The sequence below is a fragment of the Clinocottus analis genome, unplaced genomic scaffold, assembly GCF_023055335.1.
Source record: "Clinocottus analis isolate CAN_PGR_092001 unplaced genomic scaffold, fCliAna1.0.p SCAF_7, whole genome shotgun sequence".
Taxonomy (NCBI): domain Eukaryota; kingdom Metazoa; phylum Chordata; class Actinopteri; order Perciformes; family Cottidae; genus Clinocottus; species Clinocottus analis.
In genome coordinates, this window is record NW_027176229.1 from 17432865 (window position 1) to 17456224 (window position 23360).

Genomic DNA, 23360 nt, shown 5'->3' on the forward strand with positions numbered 1-23360 from the left:
GTATCCAAGCGACGACGCACACGTACCACAACACTGGACTGCACAACACAGTGGATGAATGTTTTGACCTCGCTGCTGAACAAAGTCAATAAAGTGAGAACTACATGTCGATCCCATTGGGTCGACTCCAACAGGTGTCCGTATTTCACAAATACACGGAGCGCAGCTGGAAGTCTGTTTCTGACAGGTCGAGGTAAAATGTACGGACGAGCTCCGAGAGTGACCTTCATGGAGGCAAGCGGCACCTCATCCTCCGTCGGCCCCGGCGCGTATGACGTCACCTGTTCTCGCTCCAAAATACAAGGTGGGAATGAGCTGAATAAACTTTCGCGAGACTGTCGTCTACTCGAAGGTTACTTTCAATCGACGAACACGCTTCTGTTTTTGTTTAGTCCAGAGAAAGTGCAGACCAAAATGCACCTTATAGAAATTAAATGAAGGTTCGCTGGCCGTAGCTGTGTTAAAATGCTCACACTTACGTTACCTGCTTACTCTGAGCTAACATTGGTACAATACAGTGATAGAGTAGGTACATATTTGATTGATTCATTAGAATGATGACTTAACATTCATACTTTATAGTGTCAGCCAACATAGTCAGGCGATATTATCCTGCAGATGAAAGACAAAATAATATATATGACAGTGGAATATGATATATTGTATATTGCTGGGCCAAGCTTACATGTTGCTCTTATTTTGTTCACTTCAGTAGCATTACTTCAAACTAAATTGCACCAACACAATATAAATACAAACTTAAAATACAACAATTAAATCAATACAAGCACATATTTGCTGTTTCTGAATAAATCGACAAAGCTTGTTCTATTTTTGCATGCGTATTATTATTCCAGATGGCTATGCTCCATTCCTGACCTTGACCAACCGACATTCAGTATTCAGTCAGTCCAGTGAGAGGATGCCAGGACCGGGACAGTATGACATCTCACCTGCCAAGGTACTGTAGGTCAGACACAATCCTTTACATACATTATACATACAGTGTACCCGAGAGCAGCTCTGTAATAGCCTTTTCTTATTAAGACGTTAAACACTATTGATTCAGGAAGGTAGGAGACAAAGCCTATAACACTGGATGAGAGCAAGTGGGTGTATTTGTTGACTAAAAGAAATATTGCAATCTCATTCTCTGTGTGTGTCTGCTTGTGTCTCTCTGTTGAACACGTGTCTCTGCAGCTAAATGTCCACGGTGGCCGCAGTCTTCAGAACCGCTCTAAGCGCTTTGAAGAAGTGGCGTCGAAGGGACCGGGTCCCGGGGCCTACGATGTGCTGCCTGCTTCGGGGAGGACGGCTGAAGCCGGGCAGGCTGAGAATCTGAGCAGGAAAATGGTAGGCATGTGGGTGTAGTTATTTGGGCAAAGTACATTAGTCAATTTACAGGAAATTATACACTTTGGATTTTCTCCCTCCAGCTTGTCATGCTTTTCATCACAATATGTTGGCTTTTATGTAACATGTCCTTTGTATGAGGAAAACAGCTCTTTTACTTTGGCCTGGTCAAGATTCACAATGAATCAGAAAGTCATCTGACACTTGTGCAGAACACAAGCACTGAGCCGGCGTTTGCATATTGCTATCCTCTTACCAATCAACTACTTTATCCCGTTCATTATCAGCCGTAGATATAAACCCACTGCTGGGGAGAGGTCACCTTTTCTCTCTGCCTCCCAGCTAACCAGGTGCCTCATGTACCATTATCAACGCATGCACGGTTAACACATTTTATTATTCACACATACAAAAAAATAATGATATAATAAAATGTAAAACTCTCCTCAGCACTGTGTGCTGTATCTGTGCCAAGCAAAAGATAAGAATAACTGTGCCTCCTCCAAACGTTGTGACTGCCAATACTTTTAGACTTGCCAACACCTCATCCTTCTTTGGAAGTTCCACCATCTGCGCACCGTGCAACACCAATCAATGGAAATTAGAGGCTGCTATTTTAAAACCACTGAGGGGAAACTGTTTCTCTTGACATTTGTCACTTCTATAGTTCAATAATAAAAGAACACCACCTGATGTAACATCTGAAAACGTATCGCATTCAGTGAGGTTTTGGACCTGGCGAGCAAAGAGATGCAGGAGAGATGGATCTTTTGTCCGTCACAATCGATCATGATGGAGATGCTGAGGACCAAAACTGTGAAGACGCCAGATTGAGACAGCCGTGACAGTAACAGTGTGTCCATCTGACCTCTGTTCTTTATCAGCCCCAGGAACTTGTGTGTTTGGTGTCCAGTCACAAGGAGGTTTTGTCAAGCACTCCTGACATCATTGCTATTCATCAAATTCAATAAATACAGTAGGAGCGCCTTGTAGCTTGGCCAATCCACATTTGGCACAACGAAAGCATAAATTGTCTCATGTGTCTGGAGAGTATCAGACAAAACACAATTTTATTATTTAGCTCACTAAATACCTTGCATGAAGAATGCACTGTGGAGAAAAGACATTCAATTTGACCAGTAGTCCAGTAGCCCTCAGCCCAGTTAACTGTGATGATATTAGATTGCTCTCTTCATTTGCATGCCATGTTAAATGGATGTAAACATATACACACAAGGGTAACTTGAGTCAACGTTGAGCTTAGTGTTTTTATCATCTAGTGTTTCTTTCACCACCAGACCAGACCTTTCATGGAAGAGTCCCCAAAGGGAATATGCCCACACTCTCCTACTGCCATGCTAGCTGTAATTATCTAAATAGCACACACCGACACACGAACCGACGCACGCAAGCACACGCACACACACACACACACACACACACACACACACACACACCTTACTTCGAGCTAGTTAGACTTCCAGAGAGTTAGTTAAAAAGCTGGGATGCATTTCGACTGGGACGGTTCCCTCAGCATATATTGTTCAACACCTTGACTTATGTCTTTCCTTGTTTCTTCCATCCTTTCCTTTTTTAATTTTGTATTAATTTAGTATCCCCAGCCTACACTTGCTCCTTCTTTTTTTGTCCCTCCTCCAGACTCACACTTCATTGGCCCCAGGCAGTGCTCAGCTACTTTGTAAGCCAGGGCATCCTTTCCATCACTAACCCTGACTTCTCTGCCCACTCTCCCCGTCTATTCCTCTGCTTTTTCTCTCTGTGCAGTGGCTGCAGGCTAAAAGTCTCCGGCTTGTTCGTCAGTCAGACATCCCATCCATTCCTTCCCCGGGCCAGGCCTTTGGCTACGAGGAGGACGCTCTGGGTGTGCTCCTCAAGCAGCCGGCTCCCCCCAGGGACACAACCCTGGGGCCAGCCTACTACGATCCACTGCTGGTAAGGACTGAAAAAAAACACACACACACACAGTCAGAGTTTGAATGAGCATCCATCAGAGATTGTGAAGTGTTCATTTGCACGCATGTGTGCTTTCATTAGTCTGTACGAGTGTGTGTCGGAGTGTACTTACTTTGCCCGCGAGGCGAGGTCCATTAGTGCTCTGCAAATCTAATGCACCGCTGAACCCCCACCCCACCCCATTCAGTTGGCTCAAAACCCATTTCCATAGCTAATGAATGCAGCGCCACTTTAAAAAAAAAAAAAAAAAAAAAGCCACAGCGCACCAATACTCATCCATTTTACATGCCAACAAAGAGAGCCATTAGTAATTATTCTTCAAGCTATATTACACTATTCACTTAAAATAATGCACACGCCTGCTGGTCTGCCTCTCAATTAAGTTATTTTTCATCTGTTAATGACCAGAGGAAGTCAACAGCGTCCTTGAGTGTTGGCCGAGCTTGTGTTAACCCACCGGCGCAGGCACAGCGGCACACTGTGATTTAGGGCCATCAGCAGTGCATCCATCCTCAGCCCTTTTTTTTTTTTTTTCTGTCTCAACTTCTGTTGCTCTCCCTTTGGAAATTCAACCTCCATCTCGATCGGTCCTCCCCCGTCTGCCTCTCCATCTAACACACTCTTTTCTTTCAACTCAAACATCTCTCCCGTCTCACGTTCCGACTGAGGTCAGAAGTGTGGGGAGACCGAATCAAGTGGTTGTCTGAAAACCTCAAAGGAGCCGGAGCAACCTTTGAATGATAAGACATCGGGCGGAAATCAAAAGAGCGTCCGTTTGTTTTCTGTCTGAATGGTATTGAGAAAAACCAAAACGTCTTTCATCCACTGATCCTGCATTTATGGTTCACGTCTACATTACGGCATTGACTGATACGTCCTACTTACTGCTCAGAGTTAAAGACAGACTAAAATGCCGGAATAGGGATAGTTATTAGCTGGTACATTGGTAAAGGCCTAAATTGTTGCTGAAAATAACATGTGCATAATGCAGTAAAACGCTCTATGGCTAATTTACAGCGAGCATCATCACCGGATATTCTGTTAGTTCCAACTGTGTATTTGTCAGATGATCAAATTGCAGCTGACCAGCTGGGGATATGGAGCTTATACTGTGTTTGCATATTGGGCACAGAGCCCACAAATCAGTTTAGAAAGAGACATTTTGAAAAATATACATTGCAGCACTTTCTAACTGGCAAATCAATCAATGGTTCCTACACCAAAGTCAGTTGCAAGAGTTATGATTTGGTTGCCATCCGCTTTTTTTTCTTCTCTTTTTTTCTAGAGAGGGGAGAAAGAAAGGGGGAGCTTTATTCTCCTTTCCATTTATTCTCAAGTCTCTACTGAATGGATAGACATAGTTCTGCCAAAATATATTTCCTTTGTGAGCGTTTTATTTTTGAAGAGACTATTAAAATAATACTTTCATTGTTTGTCTGTGAACACTCTGCCCTAGAAATCAGGTCTTGCTCAGTTTCTATACGGAGGTGAAGATGTGAGGTAGAAACATGGGTAAGAGACAGAACCTCTCATACAACCTGTATCTTGTTCAAACCCATGCTGTGTCGTGCATGTTTGTCGAGAGCACACCAACAACGTCAGCCTGCGGGATCCAGCCCACAGGCGACCATACCGACAAAAATGTATTCTCATTTAAATAATAAATAGCCTGCCCTTCCGTTTTATTAAAGTTTAATGAATATGTTTATACCCACTTGCTGTGTTTCTGTTTTGCTTTTAAAAGCTATCCTTGACAGAAATTGGCAATTTGTGCCTCTGAAGTCAACGCCAGCTGCGATACCATCAAGGTGCTTGTATGTGTCTGCGTGCGATGCAGATGCAGTATGTTTTTTTTTCTTTTTAACTTTAAGCATTTGAACATCCTTGTTTCCTATCTCCCTTCCTCCAAACTGGATTGGAAGATCACAGGGCACAGAGCGTCAGATCTCGTCCTCCAGTCACTGTTGAAGTTGAGATAAGGAGACAGGCACCACATGGAGTTAAAAACTTTTTGAGACTCCCTGCCAATCCTCACATAACCTTCCTCACAGAATAGACACAGACAGCTGGGTCAAGCAATAGTTAGAAAAGAAAGGGAACATTTTTGGATGCTTTCATTTCTTTTTTCTCTTACATGTCTGTTTCATTTTAATACGACATAGTTTCATTTTTGAAGAACTAACTTTAGACTTCTTTCAGTGTCAGGAATGCACATTTAAGTACATTGGAGAATTAAGGATTTGGTTATCTCATAGTTAAGTCTGGTCTTTAAAAATTCCAAACCTCCCAGTACAAGGTGTTCTTCTTTTCACATCACAAATTATTTTGGGTAAATTATTTTTACCCCTGTGATTTGTCCAACAATTTGCATAATGCCCAAATACCTGGAAAATAAGAGGCAGCTGTACTTTGTATTTGGCGCTAATCAGCCAGCGGTAGCATGCTAGCACACTAAACTACGATAGAGCGGGATACAAAAACCAGTAATCTTATTTTGCAGCACACCTTGCGATATATTTTTTGAGAAAATCTCACACATTATCTACAAAATGTGTTCGGTGACACCTGGCCAACTCATTTGCAGACACAGCCTCTCTCAGTAGTCAAGCTGCCGAGTGGACTGGTCCTATCTGAAAGGCCGGAGGCAGAGGAAGCAAGCTGTAAAGCTGTACAGAGATAAGAAGCGACGGAGGGTCTCCCCTAGATCTCTGACATACTCTGGCATTTGGCTGAACTTTACATTCCATTCAACCCCAACTTCATGAGCTCTGGCTGGAAGAGTAACCAGATAAGTGTGAATGTGTCAAGTCTATTTTCTCTTTCTTTGTTTATTCATTTATCCTCTTGTTATCTCGTCTCGCTCGATCTCCTCTCTTTCAACCACTCCTCTCTTCTCTCTCTTATTCTCTTTCCTGTAGTCAGGGAAGAGTTCTGCACAGAAGTATAAAGGAGTCCACTTTGGCAACATGACGGGGAAAAGAAGTGAGGCGACAGTGGAGGAGGGACCAGGCCCCGGACAGTATTACCCTGAGATGTAAGTAGTAATGATCATGAGACAGTATTAAATATGTGTTTAGCATCACTTCCATATAAATATACCATGCTGATCATCATATCATAACAGCGGCAACACGTGGAAGCAATAGTTTGACATTTTCTGAACTACACTGTTTTGCAGAGAATTATAGGCTACAAGACGGTTGGCATTTAAGTTCTCTCTAGGAACTGAGCTAACATGCGGCATCATCTGTGAGCCTGAGAAAGTGTCCTTGTGCATTTTTGGCCACACACCCAGCTCAGATATACAAGAAGGAATCGGCTCAGTGATAGAGGGGAACATTTAGATGGGAGTATTCATAGTGTTTACACCTTGGTGTCGGCCGACGTATCTGTGATTATCGGAATGATTTAAAAATGCTGTTTCAGACTATTTCCTTTCCTCACCTTCACTCCTCTTTCTCCCGTCATACATTTCATCGCACATCTGCCTTTCCTTTGTTGATCTCTTCCTATTTACTTTTTCCATCACACCTCCTCCACCTCCTTTTCTCCCCTCATTCAATATATTGAATCTCCCCATTTCTCCCACGTTATTCTTTTTTTTACTTTGTATATTTTCCAACAACTCTCTATCTCCCTTTATTTTTTATCTCTTCTATTTGTTTCTTCTTGCCTTCTATTCTCAAAGACATTGACGTTGTCTCTGTCTGCATCAGAAAACTAGAAATTCACTATGAGAACGTGAACCTTCAAAAGGAGCAGAAAGGCCGAGCTGAGCTTTTCATCCCTCGCTACCACGAACTGGTTCCCAAGCAAGAAGAAAAGAAGGCGAGTATGTGTTTGTGTTGGCGAGTGTTTGTGTTCGTGTGGCGCCGTACATGCTAAGCTTACATGAATGAGAAATGTAAAAGATAAAAGCTTCAGTGTACTGAGATCAATGTCGAGCTCTGCCCCTGTGGGAGACAGTGAGCCATGTAACTTGTTGAACAGAAGACACAGGGACCACAAGTGGCAATCAAACCTGCATTATTGGATTTTGGGGCACTTGGGGGTCAGTGCAACAAGCTACAAGCACAACATTGACTTATTATCACCTCATTAAAGTTGATATGGCGCTAAGAATATGGGACTGTGTTTATACGTTTTTAGACTGATATACGCCTCTTTCCACATACTCTCCCATATTGAAGTTTTTTCTTCCATTTATTGCTCCACCCCCAGCATTGTCTTCTTTCTCCTGTTTGTCTGTCTTTCCAAGGGAATCCAACATACTTACAACAAGTCTGGGTGAGGGTTTGGTCCTCTCACTGACTCAGTGCCATGTAAAGAGGGCAGGGGGGTCTCTTACACTTAAAAAACACATTATTATAAGTTGATATGGTAAATGTGGCCCCCTGATCAATGTAAGTCCACTATACACTTTCAGTATAGGTCTGTGTTGCAGAGGACCTACATTAGTCTAGGCTACTTTAGTATATTGTATAGTTGAAATTACACTAAAACATGTATTCTTCCATTTTAATGCTTTGACATGTTTCAGGAGTATTCTAATGCTTAAGAAGATATTAGTTTCATTTGGCAGCTCAACTTGTCCTCTCTCTTCTCTGCACTTTGATTCAGATACGTTCTTAACACAATAGAAAAAGGAAGATTGAGAACGAACCATGGTATCTGGAGATAGAGAGTGATTTACTCTGAGAACTGATCAGGATAAATACTTTGGATTCTTTCTTAAAGCACAGTCGATTAAAGAGGAAAGTGATTCAACCACTCCTCCGTCTCGGAGTATACTTCATCATCTGTTCACCCATAGAGGGCAGTAGAACATAAGATGTAGTCACAGGCTGGCAACCACACGCATACAAGTCCAGAATGATACATTGGAGGTGGTTGAGTGGAGGGGAGTTACTCACCTGCATATGAACTTGAGTGTACTGGCAGAGTAATGCTCTGTGATGCTTTATTTTTCCGGTCGGCGGGGTAGAAGAGTGAGGCAGAGTCTTAAAAACGTGGGACTGGATTTGTGGAAAGAGAGGTGAACGTGTCCCTTCTGTCAAGGACGGGCACCGTCCCCCTTTCTCGCTTCTCGTCATCGTTTTCCCTGAACATTTTTGCTCTGCCGCCTCTCCTCTCTTTTAGTTTAGCTTCAGTTTCTGTTATCATGCATAGTTCATTGTACATGACATTTTATTGCACTGCGTCCTACCTCTATTTAAATAATATATGGCTTTTAAAATTGCTAAAAAATATTATCTGACATACTATAAATGATCCTGTGACTTTGAATCAGCAACTTGGCCTTCTGTGTCTGCCTGTATGTGTGCACCTCGCTGTATTTGGACCCCCTACCGTGATGGCTGAACCTCCATACGTCATCATTAGTACCTGGCACCTCAACCCACACGTGCGCCCACACACACATAAACTGACCAGATGGGTCATTAACCACAGTGGGGACACTCAGGACGAACACCTTTACTTCCTAGAGATCAGCAAACAGTCTGCCTCTAATGGCTCAGGGCTGCTGGTGTCCCATAGAGTTTAGGAGCCTGTGTGTAGGTTTCCCCATTAAACAGACATTCTGACATGGCAAGGACGAGCGAAGCACTTTAACAAACCATTATCCCGTGTACCTCTGCAATCAAACGCAACCTAGGTGGAGCTGTACCTCTGCAATGTCGGGTGGTACCCTGTAAATACGACGTTTTCATGGTCGGTTTGTCTTAAAAATGAAGTGAACTCCATGTTAACATTATCATGGATGGTGCTATTTTTAGCAACTGAGAAGCAGTTTTTCTCCTACAGAAAAGAAGAAGAAAAAAAAGGATCTGGAACTGGATCTGCTATTTCAGCCTTAAAACTGAGCCAACAACAGAGACAGATTCTATACATCTAGTTATAATAATAATGCTGTTTTGGGAAATAACGGTCATTATGTTTTCATAATTTCTGAAAATGAATTTCAATCGGTCAATTATGGAGATTTGTTATGAATCCTCACGTCTGATGGTAAGAGAGATCATGTATTTTTCTACTCAAAGGCCCCAGACAGAAACTGTAACATAATATTATGATTTAATAGCAGCGACAAGGTGTGTTGGCTCAACTTGTCACACAGAAAAAACTTCAAACTTTAGAATAAACAACAACTTAGATGTCTTTAATTCTGAGATGTCTTGCACCGAGCTGAAAGAAAGTAGCTTTGCTCTCTGTGTCTTCATTCCAGAAACTACACTTTTTATTCTGAATAACCTTTCACTGAAGAGTGAAAAGTAAAAAAAAAAAAAGAAGAAAATATGGAAAGAATTAGGAAGAAAATCGGACAAAAATCGGAAAAAAATCGGAAAAAATGTTTTGCATTCAACAAGAATATTTGCATTCCGTGCATGCCAACTACAATTAAAGGTCCGCACCGTCACACAATTCACACAATCATGGTTTTCATCGTTGTTGTTTTCCCAGTATTAAATACTGTGTGGAAAAGTTCAAATGTGTCTTCAAATCCTTTAGGTGGGGCCAAAGAAGCATGTTATTGTGTTGACTGTGCAGGCTGAGCTTCATCGCCTTGGTTTTCATCATAAATGACTGAACTGAATTATATGTATCTGTATTATATGAAAGCATGTTTATTATTTGTGATACATGGCCTACATCATACACAATAATAATTGATGTGCGCCATCACTTATCCTATACGGTCAGGTTGTAAACTATACTGTTCACAACAACTACATATCATTTCTGACACACACACACACACACACACACGTGTCCATAGAAAAACATGAACTATAATGCGCTTGGAAATGAATCTTCCTCTATATGTTATCTTGACAGCAAGATATGTGACCCCTCTTTTGTAGGCTCCTCAAAACTGTACTGTATGTTTGTAGCCTTCATAATCATTCCTTAGTTTGTCACACTGTTTTAGAGTGAACGAACGGATCAATCAATAAATATGTCTGTTGTTGTGTTATGAACAGAATTATTACATTAGCGTCCTTGAAAATGTATAGATTTTTTTTTTTTGCGTGAGCGAAAGTAATTAATTTATTGGTTGGTTTGTTTCGGATAAAAAAAAATGTACCGGCAAAACAAAACAGCTGTGGAAAACAACCTTGCGCTGCAGAATACAAACGTTTTAAATTCTGTGTGCATAGTCCCGTAGAGACAGATGTTTTTTAAATTTTTATATTTAACGTGCAATTTATTTGCACATGTTTTTGGAGTTTGGTCTGAAAAGAACTCAAGAAAAGAAATCTCTGCGGCAGCATAACTGTACGTCAGCATACCGCATGTCTGTATGTGCCTTTTCAGATTCTTAGGCCGAGAAACTTTTTTCAGGCAAGAAGACTTTGTAGTCAATGTTCATGAGTAAAGATTGAGCTGTCCAAAGGCACGGAGAAGACATATTGTGCTGATAATCACCACTGTTCCCCCTCAAGATGTGGGTCTAACTGCTAACAATCTCCACAAAAATCCATGCTGTTTTACTGCAGACCTAGTTAAACCTCCCCTGGCCCAGCAACCTTGTGGCTTTACCACAAATACAAAAATGTCCTGGCTCTGCACGAGAGAATGTGGAATCGTGTATTTCTGTACCTTTCACTGTCAGCATCACCGTGTGTGAGGTGTGGTGTTGTGTGCTGGTTTGCTAGTTACGGTAATTACTGCACTGAAATGGCGCAGTAGTCTTGAGCTGCCACATGACATGTTTCCCACGACTTTGAAAAGAGCAGACATGTACACGTGTTTAGTTTCTCTTCCAGTCTCTGTCTGTTTCAAAAAAAACAAACAAATGATTTAATTACAGCCAGAGAGAGAAAACAGCTTTTTCCTACTACTCTTTGTCTGTGTTAATAAGTTGCTCACTCATCTGGCATTGCTTCATTGTCCTTCATTTACTTCATTCATCTTCATAATAGTCTTTACCTCCTCTGTGTGCCCGTCACATATCTTGGAAACAGAAAGAAATCAAAGCAACTCTCTGTCCTTTTCCCCTGTCAGTGTCTCTTTCACTTCCTCCTGCTCTCTCCTTGTCTTCTAATTAATACAGCTACATGAAAAGTGGTATTACCGAAGCGTTTGACTACTTACTGAACATTTCTTGGTTTCTTGCTTCCCATCAGGGAGTTCCTGGTCCGGGGCAGTACGACATCAGAAGTCAGTTTGAGAAGCCTGTGAAGCCCGTTGGTAACCTGCCAAAGGTCACATGCCCCTTCCTCTCTCAGACTGAGGTACAATGCAAGAAGAACTACACATAGTTCACTGTAAAGCCATTTAGTTCTCTATGTGTGTGAGCCTGGACATACATTGTGCGTACATTTCCATGTGGATCGTGCTGTACCTCATTGAGCAGGTTCTTTCTAAAGCACCTTTCGCATCGCTTTTATTCACCAGGGTATATTTTAGTTTGGCCTGTTGTTCGGCTTTAAGGACTCTGCAAAACTTTCATTGCTCGTTTTAAACCAAAGCATTTGTTTTTTTTTCCCACACAAATCAGACTCAACTTGCAGCGTGTCCTCAGAGTTCACCGCAAGCAACAGTGACGCCCCGCGGATATTTAATGATAAAAAATATATATATAATATGTTTTGTGGGAGCGAGGAAGATTATGTGCGCCCTAACGCCCCCTGCGGCTCCAACACGGGTTAAATAGGTTATCGGTGCATTTGCTCATACTGTATGTCAAATGGAGTTGTTGATTGCAAAGAGGATTGGGAATCGCCAGCAGCAGAGGATCCACTGGCATGTAACTCCAGGGCGTTGTAAAGTCCAAAAATATAAAAAATATTGAAGAAAATAGATGCGTAATTTCCAAAATTCACAACATGTTATTATCTAACAAAAAAAACCTCCAATCCATATAATGTTGGTTTTTAAATAGATAATTTTCCCTGCAGAAAACCGCTGGCTTTAAAGGGAATGGGAGATGGCACTCGGTTTAACACTTCGCGGATGTGTCTTTCGGCAATACAAATTATTTCAATTTTGTATGAATCGTTAGTCCTGATGGGCTGGTGGCATCAGTGTACGAATGGGTGTGAACGTGTGAACGACATGCAGCGTTAAAGCGCTTTTATTGGTTGGAAGACAAGAAAAGAGCTGTCTAAGTTAATTTATCCAATAGAGACTAACTACAAACCCTTAGTGCCTTGCACGTTACCTTGTGCCCAGACTATGTTAAGCCACCAAAAGTGGAGTTGGACTCGCCTTATATGCACTTGCGCATTGCACAATAGATCATGCGCTATAGATTGTTTATATCGGGTCCAAGGCAATCAATAATGTTGTGGCCACTTGCTGGGAGTGCACCAAGCTGTAAACACAACATTGACATACTTCCTTATAAAGTTAATTTGGCGAACTTCTTAACAAAGTGTTGCCCATTTACAACCGATCCGGATTCATTTGACAACGTGTTTCTGGTTAACTGATCAATGAAAATCTGATATTCCAAACAACTTGCTGCTGTGGCTCAAAAGGAGCTTGATGAGAACGCTGACACCGAACCAAACAGTGAGGTTGTGGGACCATAAAACAAAAGCAATGAGTAAAAGCTCTGTTGTCAGGTCGTATTTCTCTGTCACATCGCACATAGTCATTTGATTCATTGTTGATAAGAATGTTGATAAGTGCAGCTTTAAGAGACAGCAGTACCTCGCATTGTCTGTAACGAGTAGCTCTGCAGCCTCGTGAAGCTACGGACAGCTACGCATGGAAGTAACTCATCTTTAGCTTCCACGTGTACTGTGATAATACAGATCAGGCTTGAGCTTTAGGAAGAGATAAACAACATTAGATCCATATATTTTGTGGCGTTACTGTGCGCAGAGAACACAATCACTGAAAAGACTTCTCAGACATAATATATATATGGGAGGCAAATATATTCAATTTCCAATTTCTCAAAGGAGACTGGATTTTAATATGGAATATTTAAGATTAAGTTACAGATCCAAGACACTGAGCCGGGCTTTGCTTGTTTAATTGATGTGCTGGGAGTGGAGGGTTTCCTCAGATGAGGGTGAAGATGAGTTTATTAAGAGGCTCAGAGGAGCCGAGATGAAGGATGTGAAAATGTGTAGTTTTACGTCTCAGGAATAGCTGAACTCCTCTGTGGTACTGCCCCGTAACTTCACTCCTGTGAATCTCTCTGACTGATGTTTTAATCATCACACCGACGCACATGCACAATGTGACAGTGTACATTAACACACACTTAAAACATACACGTAACAAATGCAGACATACGCGTGTGATAATTTCACCTGCAGTAAGATATAACAGCCATGTTTCTAAGTACTGCTGACATGCGTGCAAATGAACACACCCACATTTTCCTATATATACACACACGCTGGAATTACATTAATGATGTTTGAAACATAAAACATCTTGGTAGTTTCCTGGTGTAAACAACTGATGCAAGATTCTTAGGTTCATTTGATGTGTGTGTGTGTGTGTGTGTGTGTGTGTGTGTGTGTGTGTGTGTGTGTGTGTGTGTGTGTGTTAGTGTGTGTGTGTCAGTTTGCTCTGACCTAATTTCCCTGGCCACATGCTGAGTTTGTGCGCCGACCCTGTGATGTCGTCACTGACACCCACCGAGGAACTCTGTTAAAGTGTGTGTGTGTGTATGTGTGTGTGTGTGTGTGTGTGTGTGTGTGTGTGTGTGTGTGTGTGTGTGTGTGTGCACGTGTCACAAGTCTTCTCCCATGCAGAACTAAGAGCGACAGTTTTCTTAGATCTTCGTCTCCCCGTGAGTCCGGCTCCATCTGACACTGTTACCCTGCAGACGGATGGAGAGGAAACGAGGGAAGGAGGGAGTGAAGGGTGGAGGGAGGGGAAGATAAGAGGAACAGCTGGATAGCCCCGCTCTCATCTCTCTCTTCTCTTTTGACTTCCCAATTTCCTAATACAAGTTGCAGTGCCGGTTGAAAACATGGCTGCTCGGAATGGGCCAATTACTTGGCCTCTAGTAATGCTGCGTGCGGCTTTCTTGAGAACCGCTCATCCAAACAACTCCACATTCAACACTGCCTTTCTTTGAGTCCCGATCAATACACCTAGCGTGAAATAGTTGCTTTTGGTTGCAAGAGATCACGCAAACATTGACCGAGAGCTATCTGTGCCCAACATGCCGGTCAGCGGTGCAACGGTTAATTGGGGTCCCCTCTCCATGCACGACACAGGGTATACATAACACGCTGCTAATAGTTGTGTCCCGTCAGTCTCAAGAGCTTGCACTCAACGCTGCGCTTTCTTGGTCCTCAGCAATACACCCACCAAGTGTGAGCTTGGTTGGATGAATTCTGTTGTAGAAATCGAAGGAGACTCGTTCCGTTTTAGTTAGATCAAAGCATCAATCCGACACTTGGTGAAAACATGCCTTTTCTTTTATTCTCCTTGCTCTTTCTCCGCAGCCCTTTATTTCCCCCATCCTTTCCATTCATCCATTAGCGCTCACTATATTACTTGTTTTATTCTTGATATATTTTTTTTCTATTTCCACCCTACTCCTGTTTCCTTTTCTGTCCTCTGTTGTTTCATCATTGAGTCCCTTGTGTCTCTGCCAGACCGTCTGCTCCCTTGGTGATTCACAACCTCTTATATAAAATCTCAACAAGACAATCCCTAAACAACTCCATGTAGAGGAAAGAAAATAACGATGTAAGAATAAAAATAGATAACTAGATCAAATATACGAGGCAAGGATTAAACAACACTAAAAGATACATAATAGCAAATAAATAATAAAGTAACCAATGTTTTAAGTTGAAGACATGCTTGAATTCACCCAAACCAGAACAACTTGGAAAAGGACTTGTTAGTTTTTATCAGGGCAGCTGTGGATTCACCTGGGTCTGTACCAATAATCAAAATGTCTTTAGCGTAAATTGTGAGTCTGTGTGTCACGCCCCAGCCTTCACTCCAGGATTATTGGTTTCCTTAGAATTTGCTGCAACAAGAGAATCTATTGCGAAACAAAAAAGGAAAAGAGAGAGCGGCATGCCTTGCTGGACCCCATGACCCACATTAAAAGATGAGGACATTATTTTATACGTGTCTGCCCAAAACTAAAGCTCTGTAGCATCTGAAGTACGTAACACCATTCCACACGATCAAGTGCTGTACACTGTCAACATTCAGCGGCTGCCATACAAGGTGCCACCAGCATTTCAGATTCAAACACCATTACACTAATAGTAGGGGCAATTGAGATTTAGTGTCTTGTCCAAGGACTCTTTGACATGCAGACAAGAAGAGCCGAGCCCCCGACTGCGGCTGAGCAGAGAGCGACTGCGGCTCAGTAGTAGAGCGGGGTCATCCTTCAATCAGGGGATCTGCGCTTCGATCCCCGGCTCCACGACACGTCGATATACCTGCCGTGTATGTATGAGTACGAATGGTTAGTTAGAGTCCTGATGGGCAGGTGGGACCTCTGCGTGGCCGTCAGTGAATAAATGGGACGAGGCCTTCAAAATAAATGTTCTAAACGCGTGATTTATGTCAGTTGACCTGACTTCTATATTTTTAGCCATGGACTCCTGTTGCTTCAGTGTAACAACCCATTAGTTTCCCGGGACCAAATCCCCAGATTTGAAATACCTTTGCCTGACTCTGAACAATCCAAATGTCGCCTAGTGCCCCCTCATGAAGTGCTTCCCAAGTTGTACCTGCTGATTTGTTTTAACTTAATGATCAATCTTTGTTTTTTAAATTGGCCTTAAAGACATCGTGTCTCAAGAAGGAGGAATTTAATCTCCATCTGGGAGATTTATATATACTCTCATCCTATAGCATGATCTGATACAAGTGTGTTGCCAATTGTACAGGACATTGTAAATGGGATATACAAATATAGTCAATCGTTGTAAAGATGTACTGCTGAGACAAATCTCCCAGTGGGACTGAACAGGCTCCTCGTGTCCACAAGATCCAAGGCACACCATAGTTTATTTTCTTTAATTTCAAAGTTGTTTTTTTATCTCAGCATAAATAATTGAATAGGTGCCCATATCAATATGTTTATCACCAATTAGGGCATATATATTTGCTAATATTACTCTTTTCCCTTGGACTTCAGCCAAAATGATGGATCTTCCTCTCATCATCTTTTACCTCTATAGGGTCCATATTATTCATGTTTATATATGACTGCTAGAAAAGTAAGATATTACGAACAAATCAGTGGCCTCTTAAAAACAAAAAGATAAAAAAAAAACGGGGCAATTAAAAAAAATCTGACTGAAATCCCTCGAGTTCCTTGTGTAGAGACGCTACACTTGGGTTGTCGAAGCGTCCGTTGTGTCTTCTTAACCACATCATGTGACTCCTCAGTCCAAACACATCTCAACAGTGAGAATGAGGTTTCATTTGGTGCCAGAGGGACATGTGGGCACTTACACTACTTCTATTGTTCCATCCCTCTGTGGCGCCATTGATCCACATTAACAGATGTCAAGACGTTCTAACACGGAGGAACCCACTGAGGCCTCTTGCATGGACAACATGTCGGTTCTTGGCATTATAATCAAAAGTATTCCTTTTTGGCGTTTCTTGTCAGACTGTATGGGAAATGCAAACAAAGCTCAGCTTCTAAGTTCAAGAGAAAACACTATATGCCCATGATGAATAAGACATTATCAAAGCCAGTTGGGCAGCGTTGGATTGACAGATGGCCACAAACCCAAGCTTTGACTTTGTATGGACACAGTTTTATTTGGCCTTGAAACAGCATGTCTTGTAACTCCTGCTTCTCTTTTATTCCTTTCTTCAAACACTCACTCCATTTCTAACCCAAACACTTCTCCTCTCAGTCATTTACTTATTTCCTCTCCATTCCCTCCCCCAGCTGCACCGCACGTCTTTACTTATTCTTCTTTTCTCATTTCTCCTTTTTGACTGAAAGCTCAATAATTCAACTCTGCATTACGAACACTATTTTCATTTTCCCCACAACTAATTTTCCATAGGCTGCAGTTTGTTTAAATAGAAAGTGCAAATCAATGATTGGCATGTTTCCCCCCCCCAAAAAAAACAAGTTTAAACTTAAGATCATTTCTAAAGTTTGAATGTCATCTGAATTGACACAGTGTGTGTGTGTGTGTGTGTGTGTGTGTGTGTGTGTGTGTGTGTGTGTGTGTGTGTGTGTGTGTGTGTGTGTGTGTGTGTGTGTGTGTGTGTGTGTGTGTGTGTGTGTGTGTGTGTGAGAGTGTGTGTGTGTGTGTGTGTGTGTGTGTGTTAAGTTATTTTGAACACATTTCTACCCAGGAAGTGAAGCTGGCAAGCAGTTTCAGTGCTGAATCAGCTCTAATATCAGCAAAATAGTCGAAGAACAAACCTGATAGTGTGCGTCATTATTTTTGGTTTGGAGGTGCTGTTTACCCCATCTCATCCTCCCTCTCCTCATCTCAACACGTTGTTCCGTCAGTATGAATTGTACTCTTGTTCTTTTTCTTGTGTCTTTTCTCCTTTCTCTCAGTTCACTTTAGTGTGTTGAGATTTTCTGAGACAGCTTTTTGAATTTCTGCATGCAAATGAGTTTGCAAAGCAGCTGACTTGGCATACTGCTCTTCAGTCTGTCAGTCCAACACTTTGGTCCCGACTGAAATAGGAAGGAATTATGAAAGGGTTTGCCCTCTTGAAGTCAGGCTTAGTTTAAACAAAAATCTATCGAGTCTCAAAGTTTAGCTAAGTTTGAAGATGCTAAGCTGAACCTGACATGTCTTAAAAAGGCTCTTAAGGATTAAAAAACATGTCCCCTCCCATCCATCATCCATTCTCCAATTTTGCTTTCTGGTGTGTAATGAGCAATAAAGCGCCACGAGGCTGATGGTGAATTAATTAGATTTTGGTCAGCTTCTATCTCTGCTTGGTATCTTTGAATGTGAGACGCCATATTCTGTTCCCGTGAATGTTGCAAATATTCACAGCTTAATTTGTTTTAATGTTCCATTTGGGTAGTCGTTAGAGAAAAGCAATGGATTATTTAAAACAGTGTGGTGATCTCAGTTTTATCAAAAGAGAGTTGCACACATTTATTGTTTCAGTGTCATTTTCGATCCTTTTTCTGTCTCATTCCCTTTCATCTCCTTCCATCAGAGGTTTAGCTCTGTGAAAGAAGGAGCGCCCCCTGTTGGTGTCTGTAATGACCCACGCTGCGCCCCGGAGCTGCTGAAGAAGGCCTCAGCGGTAAAGAAAAGCCCATTTGGCATCACTGCAGTGCGCTTCACTCGGAACAACAAAACCGGCTCGACACCAGGTGAGTACATTGTGTGTGCTTGTATGCGGCCAATCTATGCTGTGTCCAATCTAATGCTCTAATGTGTCAAGGGATATTTTAGGTTTATGCAGTTAGATTTTACAGATGGAGTTTAGTTTTGCTTTGAAAGAAATGTATAATTGTTAAACGAGGGCTGGACCGAATAGTTTGGGGCTTCATTCAAAACGTTAACGTTTGAATTATTGAATTGCGTTTGAAGTAAAAATATAACGTTGATAATACAAACAGCGGACGATGCGTCTCTTAGTCGTCCTCTCTGTAAATGTATCTAGCACACATTTGTCACACACTAAATATATTTCGTAACATGGATAATACCCTTATAGTTAATAATTGAGGCTTGTCTCTTAATATCCATGACATGTCAGACTTGACACTTTAGTGTCAACTTATGTCTGAGGACAGCGTTTGTTAGCATTTTCTTTTTAACAGTTGCATTCAGGGCTCTTTTAGCCATGGTATTTAGAATTAGTTTAACATTTTTTTGTGTGGGTTTTCAAATGTTTTGAGCTGTTACCAATGCTGGCATTCACACTTGCAGCCATTCTTGTGCATTTTTGAGAAGACAGCTATTAATACAGTCATAACACCTTTGTGTCTCCACATGGAATTTGGTGTAGCGCAGGTGTCATTTTCAGAGGAAGCCAACACTACTTACACACTGGAGAACTGATCACGCTAAGCCAACGTCACACCTACGATACATGTGTTTCATGTCTATGTCGACAATGGCACGTGAGTTCCTTTTGCATCAGCGTCAAGGTTTGGACAGAGCGAATAGGTTTGAGGGAAAGTCAACACTCCTTTATGTTGTCTGGGACCGATTAATCTCAGGACAGTGAAGAGAACACAAATTAACACAATAATCTCACCTTTATGTTCTCTGTGCAGGCCCAGGGTCCTACGATATGTTTCAACAAGGTTTAGCCCGTGAGAGTTTTAAAAAGGCAGTTTCAGAAAGAACCAGGAAGGGAGGCTTTGGCTCCACTGCGCAACGCACTTCCCTCTTCCACAACAAAGAATTGATAGAGGCCCCGAGTCCAGGACAATATGAGGTAGGAAGATCAATCAATATCGTCAGTCATTCCTTAAGCCCTTCATTTTTCTGATAGTAATTAGGCTGAAATATCATGTACGTGTGTGTGAATGTTGTGTGTTTGCGTTCAGACAGAAAAGAAGACAGAGGAGCACTACAAGAAGCAGCACACGGCAGTTTTCAAATCAGCCACAGAACGTCTTGCGCTACTGGCTAAAGTGAGTCTGTCTCCCTCTGTCCCCCAGCATCGCCACCAGTTGTCTTTGTCTCACTCTTTCTTAGACTCACACCAAGTTATTGTTGCAAAGCCATTAAAACCCGCTTAAACGAGGAGTCTAAGATGATGTAAGTTTTTACTTTCATAAATGGGCCATCGCAGCGGTAGCATCTGACCCACTATGCCGAGGGTAGTGTTTTCCAGCGGTTAATTGTCTTTGAATGCTTCTTTTCTTGCATTGCTCTTCCTCCTAATGCTCATTGATGCTGCAGAAAACAGGTCACAATTTGTGATAATTAGTTTCTTATTCTTCTGCCTTGTTCCTTTCCCTTTTGCCATGCTCTTTCTTGTTCCTCCAGTGCCCCTTTCCTCACTTTTTTTTCCACTCAAACTGATGTTAATATAACCCCAATTAAATACAGTATATTAACAGATGTAACTCTTTTCTCTAAACCTCTCTTCTCTTTTTTTACAACCAAATGTTTATGATATACATATATTAAATGTTGAATACTTTGGTGTTATAGTGAAAAGTATTTCTATAACCACCGGGCATCAATCTTGAGACAAGAATACACACGCGTGTCTCGTAGAGACTCACTTATCTAAACCTCAGATTAAAGCAGGTTTTCAATAAAAAGCCTGCCGACTCCTTCAAGATAACTTTCCATCAGTGAACTGAATATCAACTTTTGTAAAGCTTATGCAATTGAATGTCTTTATGGAACTAATTGAGGGAGGAAAAACAATGGAGGATGTTTTAATTTTCAAGGGCTGTTTCATCATTATGAAACAATGGTGCTTCATTTGAAAAAAGTGACTGTTTCTGTTGTGAAAGCTGGATTTCTTTGCTCTGTCTGACACACGATGGTGTTTACTTGCATATCCATTATGTGTTAATGAAGAAACACAGAAGCAGCTGGACGTGAGGAGTAGCAGTTACTTACGGACTCTGATATTGACAAAATGTTCTAGGAGAAAATTATGTAAATGTTCCGCTAAAGTGTATTCCAAAAGCATTTTAATATTCCAGATACACAATTTGTGTTTTCAAGTACCCTTCTGGGTACCAACTGGTGTTTACTCTGATTAGCTCCAAAGGTTAGAAGTGTTCTCTCAATCTTGAGGCGAAGGTCTTCAGATCTGATCTTAACACTGCAAACTGTAGGGAGACAGGTTTAACGGGTAATTTGGCACTTATTGCAGAGGGCAGAGAATTGTAGGTGTAATGCTTCACATCACCGGTTTTGGTCAGTCAACTTGTATCTTTCATTTCTATCTTTCACTTAGTTTTATGCTGCTGCTGCTTCTCACAGTAACACCTAAACTTCATCAGTACATTTATGCAGTGAAGGAACTGTCGATTAGAAACCTGGCAACATGCAAATTAGTTTTCTCTTCTCATCAACCACAATGCTGGTTTCTTGTACATGACGTTTAAGCACAAAGGGAAATGGCAGAGGAGGAGATTTCTACCCGGTTAAACAGTAACATCTATGAGCAATGTTATTTTTTTCTTCACAGAAAGCTATTTTTAAAGTCTCACTAGTAAAAAAAAAAGGAGTGAAAGAAGGAAGGAAATGAGGTTTTAAGTTAGAAAACAGCCGTGTTTAGGTCTCACCTGGGCCCAGTAGTTATCAGTCCTCACCGTCAGGACACAGAGTCCTGCTGGTTTTCCTTCCTGCTGTCTAATCAGGTAATGATTTACACCTCGGACACCGAGCAAATGCAATTACGTACCTGGTAGGACATAAAACCAGCAGGACTCCAGGTACAGAGGTGCAGGATTGAGAACTTCTGCCCCATTGATAGAGGAGTGCAGCCCAAGCAATATGCAGTTGCATGTGGAAATATTACCAAATGGTTATCGGCATTGGTAAGTGAGCATATCATCAGCGATTCCCTTGTAGTGAGGTCAGAGGTCAGGGTCAGCATCGTCTGGGGAAAGGACGGCTCCTTGATTCCATGTGCCACCCTGCTGTGGGCCAACATAGTAGAACAATAATGTCATAAAACCTTCTGGATAGTAAGGAATGTATTTGTTTCTGTCCTGTTGAACTAAATATATCTGCAACTAATACACTTCTGAGCAGAGCATAGCATTTGTAGCAATTATTGTTTTCACTCTCGTAGTTTGTACGGCACTTTGGAAAAACTTTGTTCCCAACTTGTGTGTGTATTTATTCATACATTAATATCCTCATTAGTGTCACATTGTTTATGCATTTGGATAACAATGTGCATATCACAAATTACAACTTCAAGCAAGTGTGATGAGACTCATGACAAAACTGAGAAAGATCCATCAATTATCGTGCTACTGATCCTCTCTGTTATAGTCTCGACCTCATATATCTGTCGTACAGCGTCGTTTGCCATTTTTCATGACAATGGCTCTGTAGTTTTTCTGTCACGCTGCCGTATATTGCGCTGATGGATGATCCCGCTCCCTCAGAATCCTTGGTGTGCTCGAGAACCTGACAGCCGTGCCAAAGCCAGTCCACATAAAGTCTGTGTTTCACATCGTCATGTACTAATACAGTGTAGCTCCAGTATGGATCTGGATGTCGAAGTCCTGCAAGCTCTAATGATCAGTGGTACTTTCATTTAATTCCAGACACACAAAGTGATTAAATATTTAACAATGGCTGTAACTGGCTTCAAATCTCAGTGGCAGCACCTCCAGTTTGGTTTTGTGTTCACACAAACATAATTGGCAGCAATCGCAGGTGGGAAGCTGACGAGTTCAAGGTGGAAAGAAAGGGCTGGCGGCGCCATGTGACACAGAGTCTGTCTGCAGCTCTCCTTCGGCAAACAGCAGGGTTAGCTGTGACAAGCGCTGCCGTGGACAGGGTTTGCATTTTTTAAATTGGGGAAAAAACAAGAGCAAACTTCTTTGAAATTGAAATGTACTTTCGATACAGAATATTACTTCCATATTTCTCTCCTTGTCTTGCTCTCTGGGTAGTACCTCAGAGTGCTCCGAGGAGAAGATCTGAGGACACTTATGGCTCCACACAGAGCCTCCTTTATGACCAGTTAATGAAAAATCACCTGGGGATGTTTTAGCTGTAACAGTTAGCCACATGCTGTGGCCGAGGCTGTATCCCAGGAAACGGCCACCCACCGGGACTTATATTAAAAGTATCTAATTAGGAAACGATCACCATCATGAAAAGGGGTTAGGACAAGAAAGAACGATGAAAGGAAGAAAAAAAATACAGGCAAAAAGTACATCTCCGGTATCGGTTTTATGTTCGGAGGTCCATGTCTTCAGTACTTTGACTTAAAAGCTTCATCTCGCAGTAGAGGTTGACATCTTGTTGGAGAAATTATTCACACTGCATGTTTTTTTAAATCAGAATGATAAAAGATGCACTGTGTCTGTGGAAATGATAGACGCTGTCTTCTGGGGCGCATTAATGAACACAGCAGGGAGACCTGTTATCTGACTTCTGATATTCATTATGCCGGTAGTCTTTCATCTTTGCTAT

At 41.7% G+C, this 23360-nt stretch overlaps 1 protein-coding gene across 1 annotated transcript in view; it reads left to right on the forward strand.

The window, feature by feature from the left end:
• The first annotated feature begins 101 nt into the window (after positions 1–101).
• The window catches only part of stpg2 (sperm-tail PG-rich repeat containing 2), a 47470-nt gene continuing 24211 nt past the window's right edge, over positions 102–23360 (forward strand). Inside the window, exons 1-10 of the mRNA XM_068566682.1 lie at positions 102–304; positions 858–961; positions 1201–1353; positions 3139–3306; positions 6246–6361; positions 7044–7155; positions 11457–11564; positions 18433–18592; positions 19505–19668; positions 19781–19867. Of these exons, the coding sequence (XP_068422783.1) occupies positions 199–304; positions 858–961; positions 1201–1353; positions 3139–3306; positions 6246–6361; positions 7044–7155; positions 11457–11564; positions 18433–18592; positions 19505–19668; positions 19781–19867 (1278 nt within the window). The 5' untranslated portion in view covers positions 102–198. The remainder of the gene's footprint in view (positions 305–857; positions 962–1200; positions 1354–3138; positions 3307–6245; positions 6362–7043; positions 7156–11456; positions 11565–18432; positions 18593–19504; positions 19669–19780; positions 19868–23360) is intronic.